The sequence below is a fragment of the Indicator indicator genome, chromosome 17, assembly GCF_027791375.1.
Source record: "Indicator indicator isolate 239-I01 chromosome 17, UM_Iind_1.1, whole genome shotgun sequence".
In the NCBI taxonomy this organism is placed as follows: domain Eukaryota; kingdom Metazoa; phylum Chordata; class Aves; order Piciformes; family Indicatoridae; genus Indicator; species Indicator indicator.
Window position 1 is genome coordinate 23,828,241 of NC_072026.1, and position 18,155 is coordinate 23,846,395.

The 18,155-nt window shown below is 43.5% G+C and overlaps 1 protein-coding gene and 1 non-coding gene across 6 annotated transcripts; both read right to left on the reverse strand.

The window, feature by feature from the left end:
- Nucleotides 1–6,176: 6,176 nt before the first annotated feature.
- On the reverse strand, nucleotides 6,177–15,806 carry LOC128972458 (PABIR family member 2-like). 5 transcript variants are annotated; one of them, XM_054388451.1, is made up of 10 exons: nucleotides 15,661–15,806; nucleotides 15,109–15,187; nucleotides 13,749–13,805; nucleotides 13,280–13,323; nucleotides 13,145–13,199; nucleotides 12,816–12,917; nucleotides 11,210–11,298; nucleotides 10,596–10,660; nucleotides 8,174–8,270; nucleotides 6,177–7,148 (listed from the first exon to the last, which is right to left on the reverse strand). In XM_054388451.1, the coding sequence occupies exons 1-10, from the start codon at nucleotides 15,774–15,776 to the stop codon at nucleotides 6,998–7,000; spliced, it is 855 nt and encodes a 284-aa protein (XP_054244426.1). In that variant the 5' UTR covers nucleotides 15,777–15,806; the 3' UTR covers nucleotides 6,177–6,997. The 5 variants fall into 5 exon arrangements, with proteins under 5 accessions (XP_054244426.1, XP_054244423.1, XP_054244422.1 ...); XM_054388448.1 differs by having other exon boundaries at nucleotides 10,596–10,657; nucleotides 15,661–15,776; XM_054388447.1 differs by having other exon boundaries at nucleotides 10,590–10,660; nucleotides 15,661–15,776.
- Nucleotides 7,230–7,375, reverse strand: LOC128972780 (small nucleolar RNA U109). Its single transcript, XR_008489277.1, has one exon. It is a non-coding gene; the product is annotated as a small nucleolar RNA U109 (small nucleolar RNA).
- Nucleotides 15,807–18,155: the final 2,349 nt, after the last annotated feature.

The following is an 18,155-nucleotide window of genomic DNA, read 5'->3' on the forward strand; positions in this document are numbered from 1 at the left end:
AGGAATTTTACCATAGCTCTTTAGTAAGTTGGTCAACTGGCAGTAATTAACAACAAATGATTGTGATTGTATCAAAGGTTAAAATCTCATAGCCCTCAGAAACAAACTAAGGGAAACTAAAGGTGTTGGAGTTATTCTGCAGTGTCAGATGATGCTTTTCAGGCAGAAATAAATTACTGGACAGCCTGCTGCCACCAGTAGGTCTTCAGACCAGTTGTGTGTGACACACCAGAAGTGTGACCCAAAGGACAAGGGAGGTGATTATACCCTCTCTACTCTGCTCTCAAGACCTGACCTGGAGTACTTCATCCACTTCTGGTGCCCACAGAATAAGAGAGACATGGAGCTGCTGGAGTGGGTCCAGAGGAGGCCATGAAGATGATCAGAGGACTGGAGAACCTCCCCTATGGGGACAGGATGAGAGAGTTGGGGCTGTTCAGCCTGGAGAAGGGAAGGCTCCAGGGAGACCTTAGAGCTGCCTTCCAGAACCAGAAAGGGGCTGGGGAGGGATTTTGGCAAGGGCTGGGAGTGACAGCATGAGGAACAATGGCCTTGAGCTGGAAGAGAGGAGAGTGAGACTGGAGATGAGGAAGAAATTCTTTAGAGTGAAGGTGGTGAGACACTGGCACAGGTTTCCCAGGGAGGTTGTGGCTGTCCCCTCCCTGGAGGTGTTCAAGGCCAGGTTGGATGAGACCTTGAGCAACCTGGGCTAGTGGGAGGTGTCCCTGCCCGTGGCAGGGGGTTTGCAGTAGATGGTCTTCAAGGGCTCTTCCAACCTAAACCATTCTACAAAATCCATGAACCACAGGACACTACTGCAATCTGGGACTCACAGATGATGCTCTGTTTGACAGGAACAAAACTGGTGGTCTTTCAGTAGTAAGCTCTTCCTTTACAGTAAGGAGGTGTTTGGGGAAGAAAACATTGAATTCTGTTGTTACTAATCACAGTCCCTCCCTGGAGGTGTTCAAGGCCAGGCTGGATGGGGCATTGAGCAGCCTGGTCTAGAGGAAAACCATGGCAGGGGAGTTGGAACTAGATGATCTTTAAGGCCCCTTCCGCCCCAAACCATTCTGTGATTCTGTGATCTGCATTTAAACAAGGAAAAAAAAATAAAGAGCCTGGTGTCAAAGCAGCCGAAAAGGTTCACTAAAAATAGGTTATTTCTTTGTCCTGTTTTTTTCAGGTCTTACTTCTTCTAAGACACCTCAGGTTGTTGGTGGGGTTTTTTTGTGCTCACCAATGCTAACCTGCATTCTTTATGAACAGCAAGAACCTGCTTACTTTGCATTTCCCAACCTTATAATGCAAGGAGAACATAATGAATTGCTCCAGGTTTACAAATGTTGTTGGCTCTGGCACGTTGATCAGAGGCAAAACTCAAACCCAAGGCCCAACAGGCCCTGTATCAAAAGGCTTTGAGATCTAAAAGCAACTAATAAAAAGCAGCTTTAATGCAAAATGGTTTGGATTGAAACAAGAGAGCTCCATTAAGTGCCCAGCACACTAATAAAAGAGATAGCCCTGAGGTACACGGAGAGTTGGGAGTGGAAGTCGTGTGCATTGTCTCTATGGGAATGGCAGCACCAAGCCTGCAGCAACCACCAGAACCTGCTCACATTGTGTCTCTTCATCCACAGCAGGAAGCAAACCCAGCCTATTGTGCTTAAACCAGCTCTGTAGCCTGCTTACTCCCTTAGAAAACAGACTTGCCCCCCCAAAAAACCCCACATCTACTTTTGATTGTAGCCTGATGACAATGTCCTAGCCCTGAAGTAGATAACCAGCCCTTAAGGAAAGCCAGCCACCAGCTCCCTGCCTTCCCCAAAGACACCCAACACTGAGACAACTGCTACCCTTCATTTCAAGTTGCAAGCACAGCTCAACTCTCTGGATGTGGATTGAGCAAAACAGTCCCAGGCCTGCCAACAAGGAGTGTTTTCCTCTAACCTGAACAGTGCAGACCCTCAGGAAAGTGCCAGTTGCTTGGAAACCACATTTTGCATTCAAAAGTTAGTTGGATAAGGTTAGGTGCACATTCTGCACTAAAATTCTGCAGTTTAATGCCAAAGGACCTTCTCACTGGGTCATCTGCTACCTCTACTGAGCCATTTTCCATCAGCCACTGAATTTCCTAAGGATTATTCAACAGATCTCAAGAGGCACTGAAATATCCAAGGGTAGGCAAAGTTCCTTTCCACTTACTATGGACAGTTGCCACTTACATAACAGCCTTGGAGTACAAGAGGCACTCTGTGGAGCTACAAAAAAAAGATAAAAAATAAAAACATCCAATGAAACAGTCCTATGACTTCATGAAATATTTCAACTTGTACCCATGCAAAGCATTTTTATTATGGAGTTAGCAGGAACACGACACAAAATCATGGAGCCTTCCTTTTTTTTTTTTTTTTTTGCCCCCTCCCTGGAGGTGCTCAAGGCCAGGTTGGATGAGGCTTTGAGCAACCTGGGCTAGTGGGAGGTGTCCCTGCCCATGGCAAGGGGGAGGCTGGAACTGGATGACCTTTAAGGTCTCTTCCAACCTAAACCATTCTATGATGATAATTACACACAGATGAAATCCCTCCAGGAAAAACAAGCTCTCCACTTTTGTCACCACACAATATATAAGCAGGGTCTACAGAGAAGAATGCATTTGCAAAACTTAATTTCCAAGACTATTCCCACTGTGCTTGTGTACCAGAATATGAGAGTCCCAAATCCACCCAAGCCTGCTCAAGTTAACCTCTGCATGCAGCCCCCAACTTGGCTCTGCCTAGGGACAAGCTGAAGCCTTCCCTTTAGGAATGTTTTCCAGCATTTTGAGTTATTGAGAACTCTATTTTTATCATGACTTTCAATAAACCCCCCCATATCAGTGTTTATTTTATACAGTATAGCTTTTCCTTGTGCAGCTCAAGAATGACTTTTCCAATAAAGTCTGCAGGCCTCAGATTTACATCCTCACCCACTGACAGTTTAATTACTTCCAATGTAGGAGAAAGTATTTAATCACACACAGTCAGGAGAAAAAAAAAAAAAAAACCACAACAAATCCAGCCCCTTCAATACAGCCTTTTTGGGCCCATGATCCCCAATTTGAAATTCAATGAAGGTGAATGAAACATGCATACTGTGATCCATTTCCTGATTCAGAACACTTGAGATTATCAAAACACACAGAGTTCCACAGCTGACACACACATTTTTCTAAACCATTGGTTAAAAAAAAAATAGAAAAAAAGAAAAATCCTTACAGCATTTGAATCTCAATGAAATGAGGATTCAGCCTGCTTCAGACATGATCTAAAGGCAGAACAGGTCAGGGAGCTGTACAGAGGCATCACAAAGCTGTACTAATTAACATCTTTAAAATAGCCCATCTGAAATGCTGCCTGAATTACCCTGGGATTTGCTGATATTTTAGTTTTTCTTCTCAACAGTTACAAAGTTAAAGGTAAGTCACCACTAGTGACTCTCAGCAAAAGACAGGCATTGGTTCCTGGTTTAAAAAAAAAAGAAGTTTGGGGGGGGAAGACAGGAATTCTCACACACTCATCATGGCAACTCAACAGAACTAAGTTTGGTGAAGCCATAAAAAGCAGTTGTTAAAGTGTGTCAATAGATATAGAATCATAGAATAGTAGGGGGAGGAAGGGACTTCTAGAGATCAGAGTCCAACTCCCCCTGCCAAAGCAGGATCAGCTAGGGCAGGGCACACAGGAACACATGCAGGTGAGTTTTGAGTGTCTGCAGAGGAAACTCCACAGCCTCTCTGGGCAGTCTGCTCCAGGGCTCCAGCACCCTGACAGTGAAGTTTTTCTTCATGCTAAGGTGGAAGCTCCTGGGTTTGTGTCCATTAGCACCACAGGGCAGCAGCTGGAAAGCCTGCCCCCTTCTTCTTGACGCCCACCCTTCAGATATTTATGGACATTGATCAGACCTCCACTCAACCTTCTCTTCTCCAAACCAACCCCAGGTCTCTCAGCCTTTCCTCAGAAGATGCTCCTGTCAGCTGACTACCAGCACCAGCTGGTCCTCTTCCCAAAACTGGCATCCAATTCATTGCAGATGAGACAGTTCACAAATCCAGACATGCAGCTTCTAGTCACGAGTTAGCTGCAGTATCCTTTACACTGCAATAAACACTGACTCGGGAAGCAGCAGCAACTCACAGGCAGTTAAGTGCAAGGGTCAGCTACCAGCACTAGACAACTTGAGCTTGAAAATGAACAAGTGAGGTTGCAGCTGTGTGTGAGACAGCACAGGGTCCTGGAAGGGACCTGTACCATCACACACCATTCATCCTGGAACTCCCTCTGTGTGTTACCTGTGCATTTATAAACAAAGAGCAATGTGTTCAGGAGTGAAGAACAGCCAGAGCACTACAAACCCAATAAAATGCTGTAACAAGAGTGAATATTTGTGTTTGCTTTATGAAGCTTACATTCTAATGTTTACAAAGGCCAGCACTTCATAGATACTAGACTCTCTACTAACAAACAAATCTGGAATACATCAGTTGTACAGGTAAGTCAGCCAGAAAGAAGCAAGAGCTATGTTCTTCTCAGTTTTAAGGAAGCATGCAATAGGTTTCCTTCCCCCTTCTGCCACCCCTTGATCAGATTTCTAAATCACAGTACCAATAAAAAGCACAGGATCAGGAAAGTGGGGCACAGGCAACAGGTGGAATTTGATCACAGAATGCTGTTTATCAGTATTTTGTAAAGGTCAAAGCAGCCTTCTTTTGGCAGCAGGAAGGTAGGGAAGATACAAGCATGACTGAGAAAAAAGATAACTAAAGCCATTTAAGACATCAGAAATTCAATAGGACTGTGCATATAGAAACAGAATTAACATTCAACAGAACTGGAGAGCTCATTTAAAAATGGCACCCGTGGACAAGAGTTTACAATATGCACATTTATTTGAGGTGGGGGGAAACTAAAGCTCCACAGGTGAAAACAGTAATACAAAGAGTAGTGCCACTGTTGGACCATTATGGTACTTCTTACAATTCAATGGAAACACTCTTAAAAATAATCTGCTATGTACACATCTTCTGGAAACTCCACAGCTTCTTCAGAATAGGAAAAAAAACAAAACCAAACCAAAACTAACAAACCAAAGCCTACAGTCCTCCCCCTCCCCTTTTTAGCCAGAGTATTGCCAGATGTTGTGCTCACTTCTACAAGCACGTTAATCTTCCTTTAAACTCAGTGCTATTTTCTTTCAGAAAGATCAGAAGTTGTACTTTTTTTTTCTTTCTAGGTAAACAAAAGCATTTATGTTACAAAATATTAAAATTAAAAAAAAAAAGTAGAAGCTTATGATTCTGGCAGACAAAATGTTGTGTATTAAATACAAACACCAGCCAGCAATTACTGAACATTCAGGAAAAAGAAAACAAACAAACAAAAAAACCCCCCAAAAAAACCAACCAACCAAAAAAAAAACCCAACTTAATTCAATCATAAAAAAATACTATAATTCCTCACCACAGACTTTTTACATAGTTATAAATAATAAATAGCATAACACAGTAGATTACAAACTGATTTATTTTGCCCCGTTCAAAGACTTTAAAAAGGAAAAGTTCTCTCTCTTGTCTGACCCAAGGTACTGAGACTCCTCGTAGCTCAAACACACCTCCTGAGCCAAACCACTTGCAGAGCTGGTGTCCAGATCGAGAACTTTGAAGTCTCTCCTCAAAAATCCCAGTGTTCTGTTTGCCCTGCTGCTGGTGACCAGCAAAGGTACAAATGCTGTGCAGGGCAGCTGCAAAGGCTGCTGCCTGGCAGCAGAGCTGGGCCTGCCCGCAGCACCTCGTCACAGAGCACACACACACACACCCCCTTGGAAAGGAACACTAAGGGAAGCAGCATCAACAACAGACTGGTAAGCACTCTATAAACAAGCTGTACACAAAAGGACTTTTCCCACCCACCCCCCTCTGGTTTACATTCCATAATTTTGCTAACAATGTCCCCTAAGGCACAAAAATACCTATGACCTCAATGCCACAGGAGACATCGATGGTGCCATACATGGTTCTCCTACACAGTAGTTTAAATAACTTAAGTTATCTGCACTGTATGTCTTGGATTGAGGTGTGGATTGATTTCCCTGTCCCCCCCCACCCCTTGGTCAAATCTTAACTCAACATTGACCTTATTTCATATACAATCTGTAGGGTAAAGGATCTGGGGAGAGAACTATGCAGCTCTGTGAGTCACGTTCATAGATGATTGGTATTTCTTCAATGATGGCCAAAATGCCAGTCATTAGTTAGTTTGGTTTGGTTGGTTGGGGTGTTTTTAATGTAATAGAGTGAGATTCCCATACCCACTGTGGTCTTCTGTAATAAAAATGACTAGCAGCACTAAGGAAAAAAAAAAAAAAAGTCTTTTTTTTTTCCTCTTTTTTTTCTCCCTTCCATAAGAGAATTTGAGGCTGGTGACTGAAAACTAAAACAAAACAAACAGAAACAAAACCAAGAACAAACCAAAAACCCCCAAAACCAAACTAACAAACAAACAAAAAAAACCCCAAGGAGAATAGTTTTTACTCAATGGTAGAAGTGCCAGAGAATAAATTAGTATTTTTAAATCTTTCTGAACCAAATTATTTCCCTAGACATAGTGACCATGATAACAATAGAAGTATTTTCCTAAGAATTGCAACACTAATAGGTAGGTACCTATTCCTGGAATCAAAAAGTGGATGCAAGTTCCTGGAAGCAAACAAAAGTTAGTATCATCTGAGCAGACATCTCGTTGAAAAACGAAACAAAGTCAATTTGCAAAAACCAGACATTAATATATGGTCTACAATGTCCATTAAATGGATAAATTGATCACTGGAAAGTCACCAAGGATTACAGTTAGAGTAGCTCTTCCTTTTTTACTAATCTAACGGTTCAAGGATCAGAGTTCGTTTCTCTGTACAAGTGTACAGGGAGGGAACAGCACAACCAGACACCGACTCAGAACTTAAGTCACTTAGGTGAGAGATCATCCATCAAAATGAAGGAAGAGCATGAGTTTGAGCATGCTACTGGAGACTCTGTGGTTATGCTGCCTTTAGTCAGTGAGTCAGAGGAAGAGCCAACACTGCTGCTGCTCCCATCCAGGATATCTGAAGACAGGCTGGGGGAAAAGGAAAAGGTTGTTTAGTAACATGGGCATGATGACTTTGATCAAAGCTAAGGTGCTCTCATTTCGGAGAGAAGGTGTAGGAGACATATACTACCACTCAGTCTTTACTGCAAGACTGGCAGCCCTGAAGACTCCTTGTTTTCTGTAGCATGTTATATACAGATTCATGCTCCTTACGGGAAGGAGGAGCAGAATGTTTGGGTTTTTTTAACATGCAGAACAAACTACAACTCTGATTCTCATCAGTCACAGAAAGAGGTGACAACTAATGAGAACAAAACCTTAAGATTACAGGAAAGGAACAGTAAGAAGCTAATCAGCAATGCAGCCAAGGTGTCATTATTTAGCCAGCATGTTCTTTCAAAGCAAGATTTTGAAACCCATTTTTTGCTTGTAAAGGAATTCCTGTGTTTGGATTTTCAAGTCTTGACACAAGATACCTGCAGGCATATAAATTAATCCTTTTGCAACTTAGTTGGAATTAACATGGGAAAGAAAAACAAAAAATATTATTGCTAGGCAGTTTCAAGCTTGTAGGTAAGCTTAAATTATAGTAACGCTGAGCTATTTTAGAACACTTCGGATGTGGCTTGTGACAGAGACAATAACTCAGCTTTTTATGAACCTAACAATCACAGATGTATCAACATAAACTATGTAACCTGAACACATGTTCACAGTGTTCAGGTAAGTTATGGCCACTGCCCATAACATACTTCTTAGAGAAGTAACTTTCCTTCTGAACCAAAAGGGATTTGTAAAAATTATATTCAGGGCAGAAGTTTTTTGATACACAAAATCTAGGCTAGAGTCTGCTGAGGAGGAATTGATCCTCTGTCACACTGCAATACCACAGGCATAGTTCCCAGTAATATGCATGCACAAACTGCATACAAAATATTTCCTTTTTTTCTAGGAAAAGAAGAGAAAAAAAGGGGAAAAAAAGTAGAAAGAGAAAGTTTGTGATAAATGCACATTCCCTGATTCAGCATTTCAGGATATGTGAAATATTTTACCATGAACTGAGATCTGTCAGATGTGTAACATCTGGAGAAAGCATGTTGGTTGTCCCTTGAAAAAGTCTCTTTGGCTGACTTTCAGTTTCCATTTCACCTAAAGAAAATAGTGCAAATAATCAAACTCACTTGAGTCTCTGGAATGCCCATTTAAGATTTGTCTACTGCAAGAGACAGGTTTGTCCCACAACAGAGCAAGGTTGCATCTGTAACACAAATCCCCTAACTCAGCCAACCGAGCACTTGGGTAAAACATTAATTTGATGCTAGCTGTTGTTTAACCAATCACTCCATCTTTAATTTAACCACTGCCGCAGCAGTACCTGAGAGGCTATAATGATCTCCAAGACATAAAACTAAGGCACTTGCTACTTGGGACTATAATCAGACAAAATATTCTAAAGCAAACTAATTAAGTGACTTAATTTTAAGGAAGCAGTTGAGATGACGCAACTGATAGAAGCCAAAATACAGAGATTAAAATTCCTAGTGATGTGAAAATGGGAATATCAGCTTAGTTCAGTCTCACCCTGCTGCAGACTACAAATTCTGATGCATATGTACACTTTTACAGAGAAGCTGAACAGAAAATATTTGGCATGTGTACGCACTTCCACTTACTTGCCACAGATCAGACTCTTTCTACCTGCAATTATCTACTGGTATTAAAAGATTAAAACATGAATTCACATCATGTTTACTATAACCTGCCTTGAGAATGAGATAGCTCATTAATAGCTGCTGCCCAATAGGCACATTTGGAAGTATCATCAACTTGCCAATAACCCTCTCAGCTACAGGGTGTTTTGATTTTTTGTTTGGCATCAAAACCATGGGAAATGGAAATAAATTTTCTGGCTTTTTACCTACACTTCACAGCAGTTTCACAAGCTGACAGAGGTTGAGCATCATAGCATAAACCCAGTGGGTGTTATGCGTGAGAGTTACACTAGCACTCATTTTAGAGAAGACTGATAACCCCTTCAAAATCTCCTACCTCCTCTAGCCCATGGGGATACATTACCCTCTTTGAAGGGAAGGAATAACAGCCTCTATCAAGTAGAATGGGCAAAACCCATTTATAAACCACTCAGACTTCCACAACAATGTGGAAAAACCCAAACTCCCAACTTAGGGAATTCTTTTCCCCACTTGAAACTCCACAAAGCCACATCTGCACTGCTACACCACATTGTCTACCAGCATTCATCCCTTATAGCAGTGAAATGCTCCTCAATACACTGTTTTCTTCCTCCCTCATGGTGTCAACCTGCTACCATGTCATGCCTGTAGAATGTAAACCATAAATCTACTGCTAGAATTCAGGAAACAACAGGATCAGGTATTCAGAAAAATTAATTAGGTTCATTTAAATGGATTTTGAAATTATTTTTTTAATTTAAATTTTAAAATTTAAGTCAGTTCCTTGGTATTTTGAGTTAAAAAAGGAAAACTCCAGTTTGTAAAAGATGCTCCACATGGATATGGCGAGCAAAGCCTGCCCTTTGCCTGCACTGTTTTTAAAACAATCTATGCAAAGTCTATTGTAAAATGCCTAGAGTAAAACAATGCAGTATAAATATGTTCTCTACTGATCACTGAGCTTGATAAACTTTTGTTCCACTTTTAATACCCCTAAGATCCATCGAGAGTAACATCCAAGATGGAATTGGCATCTATGAGAACATTTGTCTCTCTCCTCTGTTAATTACATTAATTAATAAATTCTTTGTCTGACAGGACACAGTGCTGAACAAAAAAACCCCAATAAACAGTAACTTTTCTCAAAGGCTAAATATAAGTCTTGTCAAATAAATGGATATGCCTCTGGTGCAGTTAAGAATGCTCAAGTTAAAAAAGAAACTGCAGAAAGGACAAGCATAGCTAGAGGCATACTTGTAAATACCTCAGTCTTACAGCTCTGCTAGGGAGATCTGTTCTGGGATATCATTTGAATACCCTCAACATGTAATACTTCCAGGAAAGAGTGCACTTTTCCTACTTTCAGGAGGAAAGGGCACTGATCTATGCCATTTCTCTAAACACTCACCTTCTGAACTTTCAGAGTAAAAACAAACATTCAGGACTAAGTTTAGAAGATACTGCACGATAAGCAACATTCCTAGGATTATCTGAAGGGTGTGCACTGTACAGTGGTGCTCTCAGGAATGTCAGGGCTTAGGAATATTCATAACATTTAATTTGACGTGTAATAAAGTTTGTCTCTTTCAAGTAGTAGCTGCTTTTAAAGTCCTTCATTCTTGTGTTTCAGACTAGCTACTCGACACTGTATTTTTCAGGTACGACTGGCAAATTCCACTGTGAATACAAGAAAGAGTTCCAGAACAAGCAAAAGAGAGAAAAGTATTCAGCTGCTAAACTAAATCTGTGTTAAAGCATCTGCTAATGCAAATACACATACCTTTTCTTTTAATGGGGCCAAGAACACTGGGCCTGATACAGTTGATTGGACTTTGACTCCTCCTGCTAGAGAGAGAACACTGATACTCAGCCAGGCCTGTAAAGGTTCCAAGTCTGACCACCACCATACCTAGCATCAAATCAACACAACCACAGCATCTGAAACATTCATTACAACTACTCCCACACAGATGGCATGCTTAGGGAATCTAACTCCACAGAGAACAAAGTGCTGCCTAGTAGAGCAGATTATCTGCCACATAAAGTTGGAATATGTTTTTGAGGATTTTCTTCTTCCTTCGCTGCATCACATCCTCATTTCTAAATTGTGTGTAACATTTGCATTGACTTAACATGCTAACAAAACTATTCAGGCTCATTTGAGCTACCTAGGGAATTTCCCCACCAGTTACCAAGTCTAGTTCAGAACTGACACAAGCACCCATATGAAGCTTCTGAAGTAAAGGCTGAACTTGCAGAGCATTTATGTGGCAATACTTTATCTGTTGTAAAACTAAAGTGTCCTTTAATGCCTTAAACATCAGCTCCAATTGATCTTTGTGCTACCCTGGAATTTAAGCCAATGTATATCTGTCACTTCCAGATGTTACTTACTTGGAGAACCGCCTTGTTGGACTGGGAATAGGACTTGGAGGTAATCCATTACTGCTCACAAACATTTGCAATGATGGTGAAAAACATTGCTGCAGAGAAAAAGTGACATTAACATGCTTCAGAAGTTCCTTTTAATACACGGATGTATCACCTCCCTCACCAAAAAGGACATCCTCTGTTAAAAAAAAAAACACTACTAATAAAGTAAGGCAGAGATGATCAAATGCAATCTTAGAAGCATTAAAACTTGCAAAAATAAACTGGCTAATGCACTACTGCTCAGATAAACTTACAGTTCAAACTCATAAGCAACCTGAAAGTGAAATAGACTATTTTCTCAGTATGACAGTTGGTTTTGTTTCTCCTGTTACATTCAGAAGCAGCAGTACAGCACTCAGGATTTATGAAACAAACAAGTTCAGTTTACTCAAAATATACCTGACCTGAAAATTTTACACAATATTCCAGAACAGAAGAGAATTTAACTCTTTGGTTTTGCAGCTAACCTGAGCATAGCCTGTGAACGTCCATCACTAAGCACAAAAACGTTTCTTTCAAGTTATATACTACTCCTTTACCAATTCCAAAGGTATTTGACCAGCTGACAGAATCAGTGTTATACCAGGAACACATTTACCCATTGCTCTGTGCACCAGTACTGGCAGAAGAATGTAGTAAAACAGTAGCAGCACAAACTCAGAACCACCAGAGGGTGAGAACAAGGTCAAGCAGCCCTTTGAACAGAGTTGCCAGTTTCTCTGTGCTGCATTTCAGGTTTCCAATCCCCGCTGAACATAGTTTATCTAAGATCCACCTCTTCCCTTTCTCCAGCAACTGCAAGTGGAAGTTCAGCAGACTCAAGTCCTTCTTCACAGTGATTTGTTTTCCTTGCCACAACTGATGGACAAAATTTTCATCCTCCTCATCACATGGATTTGCAGCTTCTGGTCTTTGCCTACGCTTTTACTCTCATATATATGATACGCTCCATTTTAGTGCTTCTACACCAGCATCCCCCCCACCTATGCAGCTGAAGATCATGTCCAATCTCTGCTTACTCTAATGACCTCTTCCAGCTTCCCCAGAACTGGAACTCTAACCCATCCAAACACTGCACAAATAGCAGCAACAGGAAGCATTCAACATGACAGAACTGGCACACTGCTTACAGTCTGCAGGCTCTAAGATGGGAAGAATCTGATTATTAGAAACCAATAAAATGCACTGTTGGGTTGGGGATTTTTTTGTTAGTGGTTGGTCATGTTTTTTGTTTTTTTGTTTTGTTTTTTTTTTAACTATCAAGCTATTTGTGAAGTTACTGAGGTCTTCACAGTTCACCTTGGTTTAAAGTCTGAAATGTTCAGAGAATCACAGAATTGTCAGGGTTGGAAGGGACCTCGAGGATCATCTAGTTCCAACCCCCCTGACATGGGCAAGGATACCTCACACTACACCAGGCTGCTCAGTGCCCCATCCAACCTGGCCTTAAAAACTTCCAGGGATGGAGCTCCTACCACCTCCCTGGGCAACCTGTTCCAGTGTCTCACCACCCCCATGGTGAAGAACTTTTTCCTGTTCTCTCAGCTTGGTATTTCACTTATCCTACCTTTCCTATTCCTCTTGTAGGTGAAGGTGCAGGTGAAACTGGAATGAAGTCTATTCTCTTAGGGGAGGAAGATTTCTCAGACTTGTCCAAGTCATTGTCGCTCTGCAAATACAAGGTTTCAGACTTAACACTGACGTAAGACATCACCTCAGAACCCAAGGCACAACCTTCTAATGGAAAGTCATTGGGTCAAATGCACACAATGGCTAAAAACCAATGAACTTAAGTCCTTCTGAAATTATTCTCACAGTTAATTCCTCTCTTTCCCTTAAATTCGTCAGTTGAGTGTAAAAGTAGAATTAAATAGGAAACATCTATAAAGAGATTACCAGGCTCAAGCTTTCCTCCCATGACTGGCTTATCTGCATTGCTGTTTGCACTTCCCTAGAACACAAAAAATCCCATCAGTAGCTACAAAGAGGATAGCTCTGGCTACTTTATCATCTTGTTTCAATAACACTCACCTTTCATGTGCCGTTTCTCTGTTCATTAAGTCCACTCCTTCCTCCTGTAGAAGATAAATGTCATCAGTTTTCCTACAATACCAGCTTCATCACAGGTACTTGGAGTAACACTTGTGATTAAGTCACTGTCATTAGCATTGTACGGCGGATTGAAATTCCCCTTCCAACACTAGCTTCACCAGACTAGCTGAACAGAAAGATCAAACATGAACAGAAAGACCAAAATGAAACCAGCCCAGCCCACTGCTTCTCTTGAATGAAACGACACTCCAAAAAGGAAAGGTAGTTTAAACATGACAGCAATTAGCCTTGCAAGGACACTTCCTTGTTGAAATGAAGTCTTTAAAAAGATTCCATTTCCTTTAGTACTTGAAAAACTCAATAGGAAAGAAACCCCCATTACGCAGGTTTTAAAATGCTGTGTAAGTTTCATTCTGTCACCAAACGCACAGATGGAAACTACACTTACCCTTCGGATCTGATGAAGTCGGCTACTCGGAATACGAATAGGAGACGATGACAGCAACTGGAAACAAAAGTGACAGCCACAAGAATTAAATCACAAATCAACAGCTTGCCTGCATCTCATTTGCCATCACCTACATTCTTAGTGAATGAAAAGCTGCACGACTATGTGTGGATGACTCAAACAACACTGCAAAAAGAAAGCATTCTACTTCAAGAGGAAAGAGTCCTTTTGCCACTGACAAATTCGTTCTGCCACTCAGCAAATGGCATGGATCTCAGATACTTGGAAGCAGATACTGCTTAGCTTCTCAAATACTTCACACATAGACAACTGTGAGGCATAGAAACCTCACACAGACATAAATGAAGCTATGAACATACCAACATCATACAACTCCCTGCTGTGCAGAGCAAGATAAACTCCTGTACTAACTTACTCAACCAGCTGGCTATTAAGGAGAAAGGTCAATGTTTCCACTCAGTCTTGAACAACAATCCCTAAAACTTTATTTTTGCTGTTTTTTTTTTTCAATTGCACACAATTCTATGCATCTAATTCCTCTGGAACGTTGGCTACCATCCCATAAATACCAGCCAACAGTTCCCACATAGGATACCTCTGTCTACTGTAACCCCTACTGATTTGAACTGCAAAATTTGGGATTCTTATTGTTAAATCTTGTAACAGAAAATTTTGAACTAAAGTTTCACCTCATTTTTTTGTAACAGAAGACTTGGGGTGCATTAAGAAGCATACGGCCAGAGGGCTGAGGGAAAGTCTCCTCCCTATCTACTCTGTCCCAGTGAGGCAACATCTGGAGTACTGTTTCCAGTTGCGGGTTTCCCAATTCAAGAGAGACAGGGAACTACTGGAGAGAGGCCAATGGAGGCTTATAAAGTTGCTGAAGGCACTGGAGCATCTTTCTTACAATGAAAGGCTGAGAGAATTGGGGCAGAATATCAGCCAACAAATTATTTTCTGCGTTCAGTCTTTGCAAAAAAAAAAAGAGCGAAAAGTCAAACAAGTTAGCAAGGACTCGTGACAATCTCCCCTATTTTTACAACAATTAAAATACCTTTTCCTTACTTTAAATAGTGACAGAACTTTTCCCTTCCAATCCATGGCCAAATTAACTTCGAGGTTGTACTTAATATGTGAATCACACCCAGCTTCAGCTACTCGTGCCTTCAAGAGGACATTATTTCACTGTAGGTTGCAGTTACAGATGAAAAACATGCATATTCTGCAGTCTGGAAGTCTGCTAGGATGATTAGTGCAAATAGAAATCAAGTTTAACTTCATTTCTCCAGCCCAATTATTTCTTGTTAGGTGTAAACAAAACATGCTTGAGATTCCTTACCATACTGTGCCGGCTCATAACTGTTGTACTGTTCCTGCGAGTTCGCAACACATAAGGCTGAAAAACCTGTGAGTTGTCACTGGAGGGAGAAAGAAAAAGTTTTCTTAACAACTTTCTCAGACGTGCTTTAATCAAAATTACACAGGGCTGCCATACGTGCTCTAGCCTCCTGCGCTCTGCTAACAACCATTTTATTTCACTGCAAGCACTACTTCCCTGCAGGAGCCCAGCAAGGAATTTCCTCCTGTCCACCTACAGAGATCCATACGATGCGGTTCTGCATTTCCAAGCAGCAACTCAAGCAGCCGAGAAACAAGCAACACGTTTCAGAGGTCTCCACCATGCAGCAGCCGCGGCGCAGGGCGGGGAGCTGGGGGCGTGCGAGAAGCGCAGCCTGCAGCGGGTCTCAGCACCCTCCAAGAGCCGCAGGGGCCTGGCGGGCTGCGGTTCCGGCTGCTCTTGCAGTCGACTGCCGCCATGCAGGGCGCTACCGGGGCTGCGGGCCCCGCAGCTGCCAGGGCTTCGGGACAGGCCGGGCCGGGCCGCGCTCACCTAAGCCCATGGATGAGGGGGGCGCTGTTGGATCTCCTCAGGCCACCCCCGTCGCTCGGGGCCGCGGCGCTCCCCGGTGGCAGCTCCAGGTCCAGCTCCATTTTCTCCTGAGCCATTGCGGCGGCAGCAGCGGCGGCGGCTCCGGCTCCTCCCGCTCCGCCGCGATGCCCATTCACTACTGGCAGCCGCAGCGGCTCCTCATGCCGCCGCTGCCACCGGCCAGGTGCGGCGCGGCCGCCCCTACAGGCCCTGCGGGCGGCGCCGCAGGCAGAGTCCCGGGATGCGCCGAGCCCGGCCAAGGGGCTGACCCCAACAGCGCCCCATGCCGGGGGCGGCCCGAGGGACGGCCCGTTCCCGGACTCGCTGTCGCCGACGGACGATCTGCCCGCACCGATGCTACCTGCGGAGAGGAGCGAGAGGCTCAGCCGCACACCCCTCTGCGCCCGCCGCGGCACAGCGCGCCTGCGCAGGAGCCGGGGCGGAGGCAAAGCTGCCCGCCTCGTACACCGCATGCGTCCTACACCGGAGTCCCGCCCCTGCGCATGCACAAAGCCCACATACAACCCCCTCTCTGCTCCCGGAGCTGGCTGAGTCCGGGTTGCCCAGCACCTCCGGGGGGCGGGACGCGCACTGATTGGCTGGCGCGGCGGGGCGTGTTTGAAACGGTACAATGGGCGCCGACGCCGCTGGCGGCGTCAGGGGCGTCTGTGGTCTGTTGGCGGTCATGGCCGTTCTTGTGCCATGGAAACACAGTTGGGCATCATCGAATCCAACTATTATCTAACTCTACCAAGGCTGGTGCTAAACGGTATCCCTCAGCACCACATCTCTGCCTCTTTGAAACACCTCTAGGCATGGGGATACAACCACCTCCCTGGGCAGCCTGTTCCAGTCTTTGAAAACCCTTTCAGTGAGGACACTTCTTCTAATGTCCGACTTATACTTGAGGACGTTTCCTCTTGTTCTATCACTAGGAACAAGAGAGTGGCTCCTACCTGGCTCCAACCTCTTTTCAAGGAACTGTAGAGAGTGAGAAGGTCTCTCCCTAGCCTCCTCCAGAGTGACATGCTTCAGCACCTCCATGTCTTCTTTGGAGCGAGGGCCCAAAAACTGCCCTGTGCTCAAGCGTGGCCAGGGGGACAATCACTGCCCTGGTCCTGCTGGCCACACTGTTGCTGATCTAGCAGAGGATGCTGTTGGCCTTGTTGGCCACCTGGGCACACCCTGCCTCATCTTCAGCAGGCCATCAACTAGCACCTCCATTTCTTTCTCTGCTGGGCAGTTTCCAGCCACTCTGCTCCAAGCCTGAAGCATTTATGGGGTTGATGTTACCCAAGTGCAGGACCCAGCACTTGCCCTTGTTGAATCTCATGTGATTGACCTTGGCCCATAGATCCAGCCTATCCAGGAGATTCCTGTCTAATCTTCCCTAGGTGATCCTACTCTGGCAGTTGGGTTGGACTTGATGATCTTCAGAGTTCCCTTCCAACCCCTACTATTCTATGATTCATATTTCTGGTGTTATACTGACACTATTAGTGAAGAACTTTGTGCTTTTTAGGTACCTGAGAAGAGTTAACAGCCCCTCAAAATTACATTTCAAATATTTTCAGGATTTTTCAATAGGTATTTGTATTGAAAAATGTGGAGAGAAATTGTTTTGTGTTACTGCAGAAGGAAAAACCATTCACAGTCCACTGCCAGTGCTTACACTATGAGTTATTGTGGAATTGTTATATCCATGGCAGCAAAAAAGTTCAGATGGTATGGATACTGTTAAGCCAAAAGTCAACGCTATCCAAAATATGGCTGAGAACTCAAATGCAGCTGCTTCACACAGACAGACCTTCCATAGCCAGGCACTGACGCATCAACTGCCTGCTCAGAGTTCACTACAGCCAAAAGGACCTCAGTGGGAGTATATAAACCAGAGAAAGAAGTGGGGACTCTCAGGCTGACCCTCAAAGGCCTGCAAAGGAGGGTAGTGAGGTGGAGAGGAGAGGAGGCTGTGGGAAAGTTGTGCTACAGGATGGAATTAGGTGAGAGGTGGAAAGGAGGAAATGACAAAGAGCTGAGTTACAGAAACACAGAAAATGACCATGGGAACAGGAATTAGGAGAGAATATATTAAAGAGAGTCTTGGGAGGATACATGTGAAGGGTGGAGATTCAAAATGGGGAAATGGAGACAATGTGATAGGTAGGTACAGTGGTGCTGAGAAATTGGTGGGTGTGAAGTTATGGTACAGGCAACAGCAACGGGAAATACTTGATAGGATCAGGGAGTACTGCGTCCAGCTCTGGAGCCTCGAACATACAAAAGATAGGGAACTGTTAGAGCAGGAGGAGGCCACAAAGAGGGCTCTGCTGTGAAGACAGGCTGAGGAAGTTTGGTCTGTTCAGCCAGGAGAAGGGTCCGGAGAGACCTTATAGCAGCATTCCAGCACCTTAAGTGGGCTACAGGAGTGCTGGAGGGGGACTTTGTACAAAGGTATG

Coding starts and splice junctions, on each gene's coding strand:
- LOC128972458 (XM_054388447.1), bottom strand. CDS start 15,776: ATGGCTCAGGAGAAAATGGAGCTGGACCTGGAGCTGCCACCGGGGAGC. Junction 13,200..13,279: donor AGAGAAACGGCACATGAAAG/GTGAGTGTTATT, acceptor TTTGTGTTCTAG/GGAAGTGCAAACAGCAATGC. Junction 11,299..12,815: donor CTACAAGAGGAATAGGAAAG/GTAGGATAAGTG, acceptor TTTTCTCTGCAG/CAATGTTTTTCACCATCATT.